At 53.9% G+C, this 15437-nt stretch overlaps 1 protein-coding gene across 1 annotated transcript in view; it reads right to left on the bottom strand.

Moving 5' to 3' along the window:
- VSIG10L2 (V-set and immunoglobulin domain containing 10 like 2) overlaps window positions 1-14260 on the bottom strand; it is a 45986-nt gene extending 31726 nt beyond the window's left edge. Inside the window, exon 1 of the mRNA XM_090027926.1 lies at window positions 13951-14260. Coding sequence (XP_089884052.1) covers window positions 13951-14260 — 310 coding nt within the window. The remainder of the gene's footprint in view (window positions 1-13950) is intronic.
- Between the last annotated feature and the right edge of the window lie 1177 nt (window positions 14261-15437).

Below are 15437 nucleotides of genomic sequence, written 5' to 3'. Positions count from 1 at the left end.
TGGCTTTTTTGTGACTCAGACTGTGCAGTAGCCCAAGACTCCTGAGCAGTAACATCACGTCATGCTTTCTACCATGCGATGCTACCACGCAGTAGTCACAGGTTACTGTGCAGTCAGTGTCTTGTGTAGATACAATCAGGATGCATCTTTTACAATTAAAGAAGTGATCCCCTCCGCTTTGGCCATCATGGTAGCCAGCTCCTTGGAACAGACTCTCTGAAAGGCGCAGGCAAGTAGTATTTCCACATGATTCCTCAGGGACTGGTCCTGACATCACAAAACCACCAACACATATGGCAGGATCAGCAGAGGAGCTGAGAGTAGAGGGAATGGGCTCCAATCTCACCCCAGCAGAATGCAGCGTCGAGAGAATCACAGAAAATGAGGGTTGGAAGGGACCTCAGGAGGTCATCTAGTCCAACCCACTGCTCAAAGCAGGACCAGTCCCAACTAGATCATCCCAGCCAAAGCTTTGTCTAGCTGGGTTTTGAAACCATCCAAGGATGGAGTTACCACCACCTCTTTGGGTAATCTGTTCCATAGTTTTACGACCCTCCTAGTGAGAAAATTCTTCGTAATATCCAACCTAAACTTCCCTTGCTGCAACTTGAGACCATTGCACCTTGTTCTGTCATCTGCCACCACTAAAAACAGTCTAGCTTCATCCTCTTTCGAACCCTGCTTCAGGTAGTTCAAGGCTGCTATAAAATCCCCTCCCCTCTAAGTCTTCTTTTCTTGAGACTAAATAAGTCCAGTTCCCTCAGCCTGTCCACATAAGTCATGTCCCCCAGCCCCCTAACTGTTGTTCTTGCCCTTCACTGGACACTCCAATTTCTCCACATCCTTTCTGTAGTGGGGTACCCAAAACTAAACACAGTACTGCAGATGTGGCCTCACCAGTGCTGAATAGAGGGGAACAATCACTTCCCTTGACCTACTGGCAACACTTCTACCAATGTAGACCAATATGCCATTAGCCTTCTTGGCAACAAGGTCACACTACTGGCTCATATTGTCACTGTAACCCCCAGGCCCTTTTCTGCAGAGTTGCTGCCCAAGCCACTCAGCCCCCAGCCTGTACTGGTTGCATAGGAGCCTTCCGTCCCAAGTGCAGGACTTTGCACTTGTTCTTGTTGAACCTCATGAGATTTCTTGTGGCCCAGTCCTCCAATTTGTCTAAGTCAATCTGAACCCTAGCTCTACTCTCCAGGATGCAGGCTCTGTCTTTGTTGTATACATTCATGGATTCATAGATTGTTAGGGACTGGAAAGGACCTTGTAGATCATCGAGACCAATCCCCCTGCACCAGGCAGGAAAAGACAACTGAGGTCAGGTGACCCCAGCACGGTGACTGTCCAGTCTCCTTTTGAAGATTGCCAGCGTAGGTGACTGCACCACCACTGAAGGGAGCTTATTCCACAGTCTGGACACCCTGACTGTGAAGGAGTTTTTCCTCGAATTGAGCCTGAAGTGGCCTTCCAGGAGTTTGTATCCATTGCTCCTGGTCTTCCCCGGGGTGCCCTGGTGAACAGCTGTTCACTGAGTGTTTGATGTACTCCCCTGATGTAGCGGTAAGCTGCTACCAAGTCCCCCCTCACCCTTCTCTTCCGTAGGCTGAAGAGGCCCAAGTCCCTCAGCTTCTCCTTGTATGGCTTGTCTTGCAAGTCCCTGATCAAACGGGTGGCTCTTCTCTGGACCCTCTCAAGTTTTTCCACATCCTCGCTGAAGTGCACCACCCAGAACTGGATGCAGTGCTCCAACTGCGGTCTCACCAGCGCGGAGTACAGCCAGAGTATCCCATCCTTAGTTTTGCATGAGATGCATCGGTTAAACATGTTGTTTGCCCTGCTGGCCACTGCATCGCACAGAACAGCACGGAATTTCACACAGGTCTTCATTTCCAAGGACTATTCAACCAGCATCTTATGCCAAACCACAAGGGTCTAAGGATCTGAAGCAAGGATCATTCCTCTGTACTAGTTTATTAAGCAAGACTAGACCTGGGACTGGCATAAACTACAGTATTTCTGGGACATATGCATTCAGAACAGATCCTTCACATGCTCCATGGGAGCTGGGGTTTGTCAGGCCAGCATCACAGTTACCCTCTACTTTGTGCTGTCATTGAAACCTGCGCAATGCGCTGCCAAGTCAGAACTGAACCACTCTGTGATCACTCGGCACTGACATGGGGCATTGGGAAGTGGAGCCCAGACTGCCGGAGCTAGAAAAGAGTCAGTGCAGCATCAAGTCCCTTCCCCTGCACTGTCACAGGATTGCGAGAGACTTGGCTGAGCCACAGCATGTTACTCACCATGTGCTATGGTTGGGAGAAGGCACAGTATTCTCAGCAGGTTTCTAAATTGTGCATTTCTTGCCAATCCATAATCCATTGCTCCATGTCACTCCTGGGAAGGCAGCAAGGAAGCCAAGATAGAGAGAGTGGACTTTTGCCCACTAATGCCCTTTGTGGTTGCAAATCTCGCTTCCCACCAACCCTGCTGCTGCTCTTCTCCTCCTGGTTGCTCTGAAACCCTGTATAATCTCTGTGGTGTGGAAGCAGGGCTCCTCTGTCTTCTGTTTCAATCTCCCATCCACCTAAATTGAGCACTGCTCAGTCTCAAGTTACTCTGAATGGTTCCTGATTAATCTTCAATAATTTATACCCTTTCTCTGCCTTAATTGCATTTCCTTGATCTTTTATGTAGGAGCCTCTTCACAGAAATATTTGAAACCCTGAGCCACCACCCCTGCTTCTTGGCCTGCTGTCTCATGTCCCTGAAAATCCAAATTGAAACTAAGTCAGCTGGGATAGATCTCAGCCCTGATTCATCTGGTCTGGGGCCCAAAGCTGTGGGGATCACTGTCCTCCCTATAAATTATGGATGATAGCTTGAGGTTTTTGTCTGAAGCCTCATGTTATCACAGACCCAGAACAAACAATGGATAACCCTCTCCATGAACAAGCTCTGGCATTTGTTGTAGCTTGGAGGGCAGGGCTGCCCCCATCTTGTCCCAGCCTTCTTAGGTGGGACTCTGTGGCATGGCTGCCTCATCTACTTGCAAAAGCTCCAGGGTCAGGCAGATGGTCTTTACCATGTGAATCTTTGAGCATTGATCAGGAGGCCATTTCCCCAGAGATCCCCTCCCCACGCCCACCGCTCTCCCTGTTCAGCTTGCCTTGTACCGGGACGTGCTCTCTGGCCCATTACTGATGGAAGCTCAAGTACCCCAGCAATCCAGAATAATTTAATGCTGTTCATAGGGCCCTTTAGGTCTGCGAGACAAGCTAGAGTAGTGGGTCCTCAGGAAAAGCAGTGAGTTCTGACAGCATCTAGAGAAACAGGGGCCACTGTTGTTTAGGCATATCTAAATAAAGGGCCTCAAAATCCCTGCCTGTTTTTTCAGGCTAAAAGCCCCATGCACCTCTTCTGGCTGTGTGGCTGGGCACTTGGATCATGTTCAAGGAGCTGGAGCCAAGGTCTCCATGTTCACCCAGTGCCTGGGGCTGACTTGGCTCAGTGGGTGACCTTTTCCATGTTCTTTCCCAGTGCCAAGCTGCAAAACAGAAGTGAGGGAATCATCCTCACCTTTGAAAATGGGCAAGTGGGTCAGACCCAGGACCCTGCAGGGGGTCATTGTTACAATTAGTTTGAATTCAGTCAGCACTGAGTCCCTGTGCATGGACACTGAGAGACTGTAAAGCCAAGTCCCATCCTAGCCTTGTCTCCAGGTGTGTTGCTGTACACTGTACAAGGCACTGGGCCTATGTTGGGCCTTTAGAAAATGCCCAGGTCCTTCTAATTTTACCTCCCCCAAGTGGTAGATGCAGCAGCCACAGTGGTGTTGTTTCATCACTATACAGCTGGTGTTGCAGATATAGCCCCTTTAACCTGAAATGCTATAAAGGTGCAGAAGTCTATCGAGCCTCTTGCTGTCATCCCAGTGCTTCATGGGAAGCCAGGTCTCCCCTCCTCAGACCTATAAAGTAGGGCTGTGTGAAGCTTCGGTAGCCAATTCGATTCAGAGGAAATTCAGCCCGATTCAGGGACTGAATCTCTGAATCTGAATTGAATCAGGAGACCAAGTAAAAGCTCTGAATCAATTTGAAGCATCCGAATTTATTCAGAAAAGCTTCAGAAAAAGATTTGGCCATAGACTAAACAGGCAGCTGACAGCTGTCTCCAGCTGGTAAGTCTGTTGGGGTTGCGGGGAGGAAAGGGGCATGGGGGAGGGAGGGATTGGGGCTGGGACAAGCTGCCCAGCCGGGGCAGGGTGGGGTGCATTACTCAGGGAGGGGGGCGGCGCAGGATGCGGGCACAGCAATGCTGGGAGCGGGGGCTTTGCCCTGCTGCCGCTTGTCCAGCCGGGGTAGGGTGGGATGTGGGTGCAGCTTGCTCCAGGTGGAAGGGGGCAAGCGGCAGCAGGGCATAGCCCCTGTGGCTCCCCCCACCGGGGAAGTGGCAGGCACAGCCAGAGGACCCATGGGAGAAATGCCCATGGCTGCCCTGCCTGGCCCCATCCCATACCCAGCCCGGCCTCTCAGCACTTAAAAAAAAAAGAAAGAAAAAGCCCCTCACTCAGCAGCTTGGATCAGGGCCTCTGAGGGCTTGCAGCAGAGACCCCTTGCACAGCGTGGGGCAGTGGGGGGCAGCAGGGATCGCTCCCTCACATTTGACATCTGCCCTGTGGCGTGGGTGCAGCACGGCTCAGCAGGGCACCATGCACTGTCTGGGAGCTGGGGCCGCTGGGGCTGAGCGGTGCCGGGCTCTGGCTGACACATGGAGCCGCCCCAGCTCCCAGGCGAATCGAACCAGGAGCTGGGGAATCAAGCCGGGGACTGGGGAATTGAACCAGTTTGATTCCCCAGTTCCATGTTCGAGTTGCCAGATCCTGGTTCCATCCCGCAGCCCCCCGTTCAATTTGCCTGGGAGCTGGGGCAGCTCCACAGGTCGGCCAGAGCCTGGCACCACTCAGCCCCAGTGGCCCCAGCTCCCAGACAGTGTGCAGTGCCCTGCCGAGCCATGCTGCACCTGTGCCATGAAGCAGCTGCCATGTGGGTGCCAGGCGGGGGGGTGATCCCCACTGCTGCGTGGTGGGGCTCTGTTACCAGTGCCCAGAGGCCCTGATCCCTCCTGCAGCCAGTGAGTGTGGGACTTTTCATTTTTTTATTTTTTAAGTGCCAGGAGGCTGGGCTGGGCTGGGCTGGGCAGAGGATGGGGCTGGGCAGGGCAGCCATTGGGGCTCCCCCGTGACTCCCCCTGCCTGGGGAGAGACAGGCACAACTGCCCAGCTGTGCCTACCTCTCCCCGGCCCATCTGAATCACCGAATCTCTCCGAATAAGCGCTGAATCTTCCAAAGCTGATTCAGCCAAATTGATTCAGGACAGTGATCTGAATCTCTGAATTGAATTACTGTGCTCTGAATCAGCCACATCCGAATCGAATACTTCCCTATTTACACAGGCCTACTATAAGCATTTAGCCATTTATGAAGAGCTGAACAAGAGGGAAGCTTGCCTTCTGACACAGTAGCAGGAACAGTCAAACCATGAAACATAAGCGCCAGTTTCCCTTTCCCTTGAATGTAAACCTATCAGTGCTTTTATTCCGGGAGTTTAAGGCAAATTTCTCCAGCCATAAGTGACCCTGACAGGCCAGGTGAAGGAATGCTTGCCTGCACTAGCTTGCTGGTTTGACCAGGGCTGCAAGGAGGTTTCTGAGCTCAGTCTGTGGGCAGGGCTGGGCGAAGTGATGAGGCATGCCAGTGACAGAGAAGAAAGTGCTGTCCCAGAAACTGAAATAAGATTTCGATGGGCTGCATTTTAGTGCAGAAAGAGGATCACAGTTAGCTATCTTTTATTCATGACGTTATGTGTCATTTATTCATGACTGGGATGGCCAGTGGTTTTAACTTTCATCCAGGCCTTACAAGCAGTAAAAAGGAGAAAACTCATCAGCTGAGCATTCATCAGACTCTGCAGTAAACAGTGCCTGGGATTGCCAAGGGCCAGGTCAGAGTCTTCCATGATGCTGATACTGGGATATGGGAGAGCATCAGCCTGTGAGGCCTAACCACAGCAGACACCCACATGGGGCCAGATTCATTCACATCACTTGTTGGAAACATAAGACCTTCCTAGCTCACTCAGCCATGTCCCTGCTAGTCCCATCACATCAGCTTAGCTCCTTGGGCCTGCTCTTCTGCATCCCACATATTACACATTCACTGCTGCCTTCTACAGGTTCACAGATTTCCACCAGACCCCAGGTGCATTATATATAACTCACTATGGGTATGGAGAGAGGGAGAAGCCAGTGCACAGTGGTGGAGCACTACAAATCAGCAAGTTGATAGTACTTCACAGGGAAGTGCTTCAAGGTAGGTGGATACCCTCCAGCAGAGTGCGATAGGTTGGTAAGTTCCAGACCATCCCCCAACCCCACCGCCCGGCCCACCACCTGAACAGTCCTGCGGCAGCCCAGCACAGGGGTGCCTTCCCAGGCCAACCCTCCACCTGGCGTTATCCTGTTTGCCTGAAAGGGACAGACGGACTGGGGGCTAAGGAAGAATCTCCCAAGATGGAACGTGAGATTGTCTGGGAGCCCACCAGTTATCACCACATCATGTACCTTTAACAACATTTGCTTGTCTGCTCATTGCCGTTCCTGGGGCAACACCTGCAGCCACTGCTACCCCCAGTGGTGTTGCTGTTGGCGGCCCCAGGACAAAGGCCAAGAGAGCAGCTCAAAGAACAGCCAGGGTGGAAGGAGGAGGAGGAAGAAGAAAAGCAAGGAGGAAACTCTTGCAGGCCTGGTGGTACCCTCAGACAGAAGAGGGAGGAGGGGCTCCAGGACAGAGTGGCTCTAAAACAGGTATGCTGACGCGGAGAGGAGGTCAGCGCTGGGATTGGGTGTTAGGCAGAGGAATGCTGAGGCCATCAACAAGACGGCTGACATGGCGAGGCAGCCCAATGGCATGCTGATGGAGAACCGCCACTCTGTGAAAGACACAGCAGTCCCTTATAGGAGAAACAGGAAAACAGACAGCATGCAGACCATGCTACATGAAAACCTACCCTCCACCGTTAAGGGCTTCAATACTTACTCAAGTACAGGCCTAAACACTATTGGTACCTGTTTTACCAATCCTAAGTCATATCTTCTCACCGCAGCCCAAAACTCCCAGAGACACAACTTTTCTTGCCACAAATGGGTCCCCACGGCCCTTCTGCTCATCTTCCAGGCACAGCCTCCACTCTCCTATACCCAAGCCTTCCTGTTATCACCTCAGCCATACAGAGCACAGGCCCTAGCCTCAGTGTTTAGGAACAATCCTGAACCTCCTCTTGGCCACTCTTTTGGGCCATCATCCTTAACACCTCCCACAGGCCTACCACCCTGGGAGGCACCTGACCAGGCCTGCAATGGCAGAAGCCTGGGGGATCAGCTCTTCTACTGCTTCTTGGCTGCCCTCAGAAGCTTCTAGGGGATCGCGGCCAAGAAGCTGAGACACCTGCTGGGATACCTACTCGCCTATCCCCTAGCTGTGGAGCACCTCAGCAGCACCAGCTTCAGGACATAATGAAACACTTTAGCTCTACACTAAAGCACTCCAAAGTAGAGCAGGATTTGAAGTGCTTCACATTTGTCTGCCCATACCAAATGTGGCTTAGATGCTACACAAGTAATGTCTGTTCATTGACTATGATAATCATCTTAGGGGGCTGATGGCTGAGGCCTGCATCTATCTGTTTAGGAAGTGGTGAGAGAATTAGCCAGGCAGTCTGGTGCATAGAGCAGCAAATATAATGGTGGTGAGCAGTTCTAGCTTGACCTGTTGCCTGCTGCATAGCAGCAGTAGATGCACCCAATGGATGGTCATGCTTTACCCCTAACATGAAGAAATAGGGTCCTTAGTCACCTACTGAGATTGCAATCAAGAGGACAATTCTCTCCCCTCTTTCAGGACTTATGGCAGAGGCAGGCTTATTAGCCCCAGCTGGCCCCACTTTCTGGCATGACCCTGGCTCCCAGGACTTTTAGTTTCCTGCCCCTACAGCTGTGGAGTGAAGCACTGGACTCCATGCAGCTATGGGGCTCTGCAGGAAGCCCTGCAGGCAGCCTGGCAAAACAGGCTCTGCCCGAGAAAAATGGTGAGCCTGATATTTCCCCACCCCCCCGGAGCCTGCTTATTTGCCTGAGCTGCATGGGGGCCTGGTGCTTACCCCTGTGGCTGCAGTGCCCCCCCGGGACTGCCCGGGTGCTTGTGGGTGGGTCCCACCTGAAGCGGGGCCACCACTGCCGCAGAGAGAAGCACCAGCCCCGCTCCCTGCCCCACCACAGTCCAGGGACCATTCCACCTGCTGGCAGCTCACTCTCCTCCCCCTGCCGCCGGAGAGGCAGGTAAGTCAGCAGGATGTGTGCATGACACAGGAGTGTAAAGGGCCCTAAATTGAAGTGGTGTTTTTAAAAACACACCACTCCAATTTAGGGCCCCCATTTCATCTACACATGCCCCCAAGCCCCTCTGTGAATCTGCCCTCTGCTGTCACTACCTTCAGCTTTGTTATCCCTCCCTATTTGAATAATACTTCCTTTGTCTTGTCCCTTTGAGCCGGCACTGTGGCTCCTGAGCCAGAGGTGCCTCTGCAGCTTGCAGTGGAAGGCCTGGAGGTTGCAGTGTAACATGCTTAGGGTGTTTTCCTGCAGTCATGAGTCTACAGTGCATGCAGTGATGCTAATGCAGCACAGGCCGGGATACACAGGAGTGTTTCTTTTGTATAGGAATGTGTTTGCCATGTCACCCAGGGCCCTATGATGCTTAAAAGCGGTTTGTTTCTCTGGAGGCCACTAAAATCACAGACACACACTCATTAGATGGCACAAAAGGTGTATTTGCAAATAGGGTCAGAGCAGAGTCAAAAACTCAGATTACTCTGAACCCACCAAGGAATTTTGCAGGCTGTATTTATCTTTTTCCTCCTGGGCACGTGTGCAGAAACAGGAACTCTTACAGCTCACTTCCGTTTCATACAAGCATACGTGTGGTTACATCACTACATACATTGCATGTATATTATAATTAACTACTTAAGTATGCAGGGCGGAGAGGTAAATATGCATCAGCTAATTAAGCATGCTCAGAGACTACTATAGGTCACCAAGAGTTTAAACCCCCCCCCTTTCAAGGACACAGTCAGTTGAATTCCAGCTTCTGTAATCTGCATGAGAAAGGCTAGGGAGAAGCTGGGGGAGAGTCTGCGATTCAGTATAAGAAAAGCTGTGGCAAGGCTGGGCAAGGAAAAAAGTCCTTGACAGTGTTTCTTTCTTATCGGGTGCAAGATGCAAGCTGTGCATTTCTAACAATACTCCATTTCTAACTCCTACATGGCTTTGTGGCTCCCTGATTTAATACTGACTGTTCCTGTAGCTCTAGTTAGGACCAGGTGTCAACAATCCAGGAGCTGATCCTGTGCCACCAGCAGAAAAAGGAGCTTTGCCAGTAACTTCAGTGAACAGAGAATCAAGCCTATAACCATGGAGCCTGCTGGGAGCTGTAGAGCACTTTGTGCAGTATAACAGCACTCTGATTTAAACTGAACTGAAAATGATACGTGCTGTGTCCTGTCACCAAGCTTCCCTGAGTCACCTAATCTGGCATGTGATATGTGATCCATGGAATATTATGCAGGTAGCACCTCCTCAGTCTCCATGTCTGGCCGGACTAGAAGAATGGCTGTGGAGCCTGCTCCATTCAGCAGAGCTGTTCAGAAAGCCTGCCAGCAATGGAGCTGCCTAATTACATGCAGCAATGTCTGCTACGAAGCCTGTCATTGTACCCAATCACCTGAGCTCAATCTATAATGAGGGTCTAATTACTGCAGGGCACTGACTGCTCCAAACAGAGGCAGGAGTGTTGGTTTGGAAGTTTCCATAAAAGTTTTTGCCATTCTGGGACTCGGTGAGAACTGTTTATCTTGGAGAAGCTCTGTAAGCCACAGCCACCCAGAGCTAATTTAGACTTGTCTGGCTTCAGCCTGGGGTGACTTAACCTGCTTGCATTTGTCTTGTGTTCAATAAATTGGTCCATTTTCTCAGGCATTTCTTTTTCCCTTGTTCCTCACTTGCTCAAAAGTTTGGGCACTGAGTGCCAGATGCTTTTCTTTCTATGGTGTATCTAAGACAGTGGTCCCCAAACGATCAATCAGGTAGCCTCTTTTAGTCGATCCTGAGCTGGGGGTGCTGGGCGTATGCACACATGTACCAACACCCCCCAGCCTCCAGCCTGGCAGGTCAGTCTGTGTAAGAGAAGGGGCAGGGGCCAGATCGAGGCCCCCATGGTGAGGGAGGGTCAGTGAGGCCCAGCCAGGAGCAGGAGAAAGTAAGTGGGGCCCCAGCCTGGCTGGGTTGTGGGAGGATTGGAGCCTGGGCAGGTCATCAGGGGAGGGGCTCCCGCTGCTGGGCGCACCCCAGTGGAGACCCTGGGGGCACGTGCCCCCCCATCTCTGCGTGGGGCAGAGGCAGTGGAGGTGGCTGCTGCTGCACCTCAAGCCCCGCTGCAGCTGGCCACATGCAGGCATAGCACAGCCCAGCAGTGGGACACACATGACGTCTGACCGCTTGCAGGCCAGCTGCAGTGGGGCTCAGGGTGCAAAGCCCAGCCTGCAGTGGCAGCTTCCTCCACTATGCACAGATCAGGGGGTGCTGCTGCAGCAGCAGGGAGGGAGGGAATGGGGCTGGAATAGGGGCAGGCCCTGCAGCTGCGGCAGGGCAGGATGGAGCCGTGGGGAGGGGGAGGCATGCACCCCAGGAGGGCACGGGGGTAGCATGCACCTGGATCTGCACATGAGGCACAGCAGGCTGCAGCTGCAGTCTGGGGCCAGGCTGATCCCAGAAGGGTGCATGGCTTGTGCTGCGCTTGGGCCAGGAAGCATTGGCAGCGCTGGGAGCAGGGCTACAGGGGAGCTTCAGCCACCCAAAAATTCACTGTAGCCCCCCCCCCAACCCCTGCTCCCAGCACCATGACCACCTTCCCCAGTTGCAGCCCAGTGCAGTCTCCCAGCCCCAGCCCACAGCACCAGGTGCCCCGCCCTGTGCAGATCCTGGGCATATAGACCCCATACCCTCGGGGGGATGAGCAGGGGGAGAGGAAGGCTGCACCGGGCTGTTCCCAGGCTGCAGGCTGGGCTCTTCCTGGAGGGGGGTGCTAAGCCGTGCTGCACTCTGGTTGGGCAGCGACACTGCTGGGAGCACAGGTTGGTGGAGCTACAGCAAATTTTTGGGAAGCTGCAGCTCCCCTGTGGCCCTGCTCCCAGCACCGCTGCTGCCGCCACCCAAGCACAGCGTGGGCCAGACACCCCTCCAGGAATAGTCCAGCCCTACCCACAGCTGCAGCCTGCCCTGCCCCACTCTGCATGCAGATCCAGGGGCATGCATCCCCTATGCCCTCCTGGGGTGTGCGCCTCCCCTTCTCCACACCCTCCAGACAAGCTGCTCGCAGCTGCATCCCACCTTGCCCCAGATGCAAAGCCTGCCCCTGCTCCAGCCTCACTCCCTCCCTCATTGTCATTGGTGGGGGGCAGATTGAGGCCCCAGCGGTGAGGGAGGGAATGGGGCTGGGGCTGGGGCTGGGGCTGGGGCCAGGGCCTTGATCTGGACCCCCCTGGCCCTTCCCCCACAGACTTACTTGCTAAGTGGGCATGCCCCCAAATAATTTTTTCTCCCTCTGCCTCGATCTGTCCCCCCTTTCTCTCCCCACAGACTTCCCTGCTTGGCGGGGAGGAGGGGTGGCGGTAGGTCTTGGGTTGCTTGTAAATTCCAAAAGTGATCTCCTACTTAAAGAAGGTTGGAGATCACTGATTAGGATGTCTATCATAGAGGACATTTTGGTTTTCTGCTACTCTTCAAGAAAACTAGAGGACATAAAGGCATCCGGTTTTTTACCTAAGAAGACAGAGGACAACTGGACTGTCCTCTCTGATGACCACCCTACCACTTACCTAAGAGGACATAGGCAACTCTACCCTGCTATTAATGCAATTCTATTCCAACCTGCCTGAATCCCTGAAAAACTGGAGCCTTCTCTTCTTCACTGCTTTCTTAAGTCGTAAGGGCAAAATGACAGCACGTTACAAAAGCAAATGAGTTCATCTACTTGCAGGGACTCAGAGTGGAATATACTCATATGGGCTACTTAGATAACTAATAGGTAGAATAGGATTTGGTCCCTGGTTCTTGTGCTCTCTCTCCCCTCCCTCTAGGACCCTCCCCAAAAGATCTTTAATTGTGGCATCCAGGTAAGCATCAGCACCTATATCTTTCAGATAGAACATAGGGCAAAGAGAAGTGGGGCCTTTACTGACTCATTCTACCTTGCAGAAGAGCAGCAAAATATGAATTACTCCAGAGCTTAGGCAGACAAGGTTCTTTGGGTGAATCTGACATCTTTTATTAGACCTACTTAAATAGCTGGAGGACAATTTGTAAGCAAGCTTTTAGGTTCAAAAACCCTTCATCAGGTTAAGGAAGTGTCAGCAGTTGGTGTGTGCTCTTCCTGGATGGAATGACAAGTAAAGAGGCCAGAGGCTGGGCTGGTCTGCATACAAGGCAGGCAGTCAGTGAAAATGTAGACTGAGGAGTCAAAGAGTGAGAGACAGGCTGGGTTGGGGGGATGAATAGTGGAGAAATACCTGGGAAGTCAGCTATCAGGCAGGTTATAATGTGTCATAAATCCAATGCCTATATTAGGCCATGATTTTTAGTATCTAGGAGGTCCACTATTCAGGCAGGGGCAACCAGGGTGGTCAGGAAGCCTAGAGACCAGCACCTGCAGGTAAGTGGGAGGTGGGGAATTGAGGCTCCCATAGGAAGGGAAGGAGGTGGACAGGACTGAAGCCCCAGGACTGAGGCCACAGAAAGTGGGATGGGGCTGAGGGCAGCTCGTCTAGGGGGCGGGGGGCTAGCTCCCTGCCGCTGCGCACACTTTCAGGGAGGCAGGGGGGTCCTGTGCCCCCCCAGACCTGTGTGTGAGGCAAGGGTGGGCGCAGGCTGCCTGCTGCGGGCTTGCACTCCCCACCCCGCTGCCCTCTCTTGGGGCCTCCACAGCCCCGCGGGTGCGACCCAGTGCTGCAGGGCAGAGCAAGGCCACGTGAGGAAACTCCTTGCCGCTGCGTGCTCCATGTTACCCTGGTGAGACGCCCCCTGCCCACACAGCAGCAGTGGGGGCAGCCACGCGGGGTTGTGCCTCTCGCTGCTGCCACTCGCTGGGGCAGTGCGGAGCTCACAGCAAGGAGCTTCCCCACGTGGCCCTGCTCTACTGGATCAAACCTGCTGGGCCGTGGAGGCCCTGGGGGAAGGGCAGCAGTGCGAGGAGCCCAAGCCTGTAGCAGACAGCCTGCACCTGCCCCATGCCCGGATCTGGGAGGCACGGGTCCCCCCCACCCCCTCCCCCGTCTCCCCGGGAGTGCGCCCAGTGGTGGGGAGCCGGCCCCACTCCCCTGAGCCTGCCGCAGGGAGCCGGGATCCATGCTCTGCTCCACTGCAGCAGCCGTTATCTCCCGCAGGGGGCAGCCAGGGCTGGCGGGGGCAGGGGGCTGCAGCCCTGGGTCGTTTGCCCTGTAGCCCTGGCAGCTGGGCGCAGTAACCCTGGGGGAGTATTCCTCAGGAAGGATGGCACTGCACACCCTGGGCTCATACCTTCAACTGTTCTTCATTAGGAGGCTGCCTCTGCACGGGATCCAATTTTCCCTTCAGCCCGCATACTCTCCATGTTGTGCTGCTTTTTATTATTGCAGTTTACTAACATCACAAGTGAGAGGCTATGAAACACCAGAGTGGGGGAGCTCCCTGAAGCAGCTGGGAATGTCTTCCCAGCCTCTGAAGTTTTGACCAGGCTCAGCTAGTGCTGGGACTTTGACTGCCAGGTAACTTCATGAAGCCTCCATTACCCGAGCGCTTCATGATCCTTGACATCACTGGCAACGCGTAGGGGGGCACACATGTGCACGTACACTCCCTGAATGTGGCGGTGCACCCCCTATGAAAAGGCGCTGCCAACACTGTCGGCAGCGCCTGTGGGCGGTCGGCACTCGCTCCCCCCTGCCGACACCACCAGTGGCATCTGCGGGTGGTCAGCGATCCCCGGTCGGTGCTTGCCCCCCACTTCCCTGCCGCCGACAGCACCGGCGGCATCTGCGGGAACTCCTGCTTACCGCCGCCGTGCTCCCACCGCCACCACCGCACTCCTGCTGCCGCCATGCCCCCCCAGCTGCTGGGGGCACACGTAGCTCATGCTTGACATGTTTAGTCCCACTTGTAGTGTGAGGCCAGCCGCACCCTATGGGCCACAACCCTGATGTACAGGCACACGTGGTTTGTGTCGCCACAAACTGCATGTGTTGCAAGTTAAGCTGTGCATGGTGATGCTAATTAGCAGTGCTCTAGCAAAATTTGCTACCAGGACATTTGCACACAGACACAGGGGAGCGGCCGGCACAAGGAGCTGCCTGCTCCCCACCTCGAGGCACACTGTGCCCCAGCCAGCCAGGGAGCAGCTGGCAGGGATGCAGGGTGCGTAGGGGCTTCACGGTGTGCGGAGATGGAAAAGCTGGCAACCCTGGGCTGCCTGCTCCACTGTCTCCATGTGCTGCTGTCTGGCTGGCTGGGGCACAAGGTGCCTCAGTGTGGGGGCTGTCTGCCGGCTAGCCCCGCATTGAGGCATCCTGTGTCCCCGCCAGCCCCCGTTGCAGTACATGGAGCAAGAGGACATAGGGGTTGAGGAGCTAAGGTAGCACTGCTGTCCCTTGACAGTGGGTGCCATGAAGTACTTCCCACCCGCTCATCCCTGCTCTGCACACACCAGCTCCCAAAAATGAGACTCTACGGTGCTCTCAGGCTGCCCATCTCAGGGTTGTGTCATGCAGACCAGACAAGATGAGAGTTAGGAAAGCAGGTGTCAGAGTGGTGCTCCTGGGCCTGTCATAGAAATAGCATAGGGTGCCTGTCTACATGAAGGGACGCTGCTCTGACATACTGTAATTACAGTGCATCAGCGCAGACTCAAATAATTGCTAATTAGCTTACTCCAGCAGCCTCCATGTCTCACGTATCGGCATCCCCCGACTTCAAAGTGGCGGCAGGGGCACTTTAAAACTTGTCGAATGAGCTTTAGTCCAAGCAACCCAACCACCATCTTGAAGTGTGGGGATGCTGATATGCGAGATGCTGCGGGCACTTTAATTAGAGTGGCTCTTGGAGCCACTCTAACTAATTGCGCACCCTGCCCCCGGAGCCCGCGTAGAGATGCCCATAGGCATGCACTGAAGCACACGGAGGACGAGTGGAGGTATGGGCTGGAGCAGAGGAATCTGAATCAGCTCTCCCAAATCCCTGACTAGCACCCTCGCTCTGGACCACCCTGCCTCCCAGATGGGTC

The sequence above is a fragment of the Crocodylus siamensis genome, chromosome 14, assembly GCF_052110815.1.
Source record: "Crocodylus siamensis isolate JL-2025a chromosome 14, ASM5211081v1, whole genome shotgun sequence".
NCBI lineage: Eukaryota > Metazoa > Chordata > Crocodylia > Crocodylidae > Crocodylus > Crocodylus siamensis.
The sequence above is the reverse complement of the archived record's forward strand: the minus strand, read 5'-3'. Positions and strand labels throughout refer to the sequence as shown.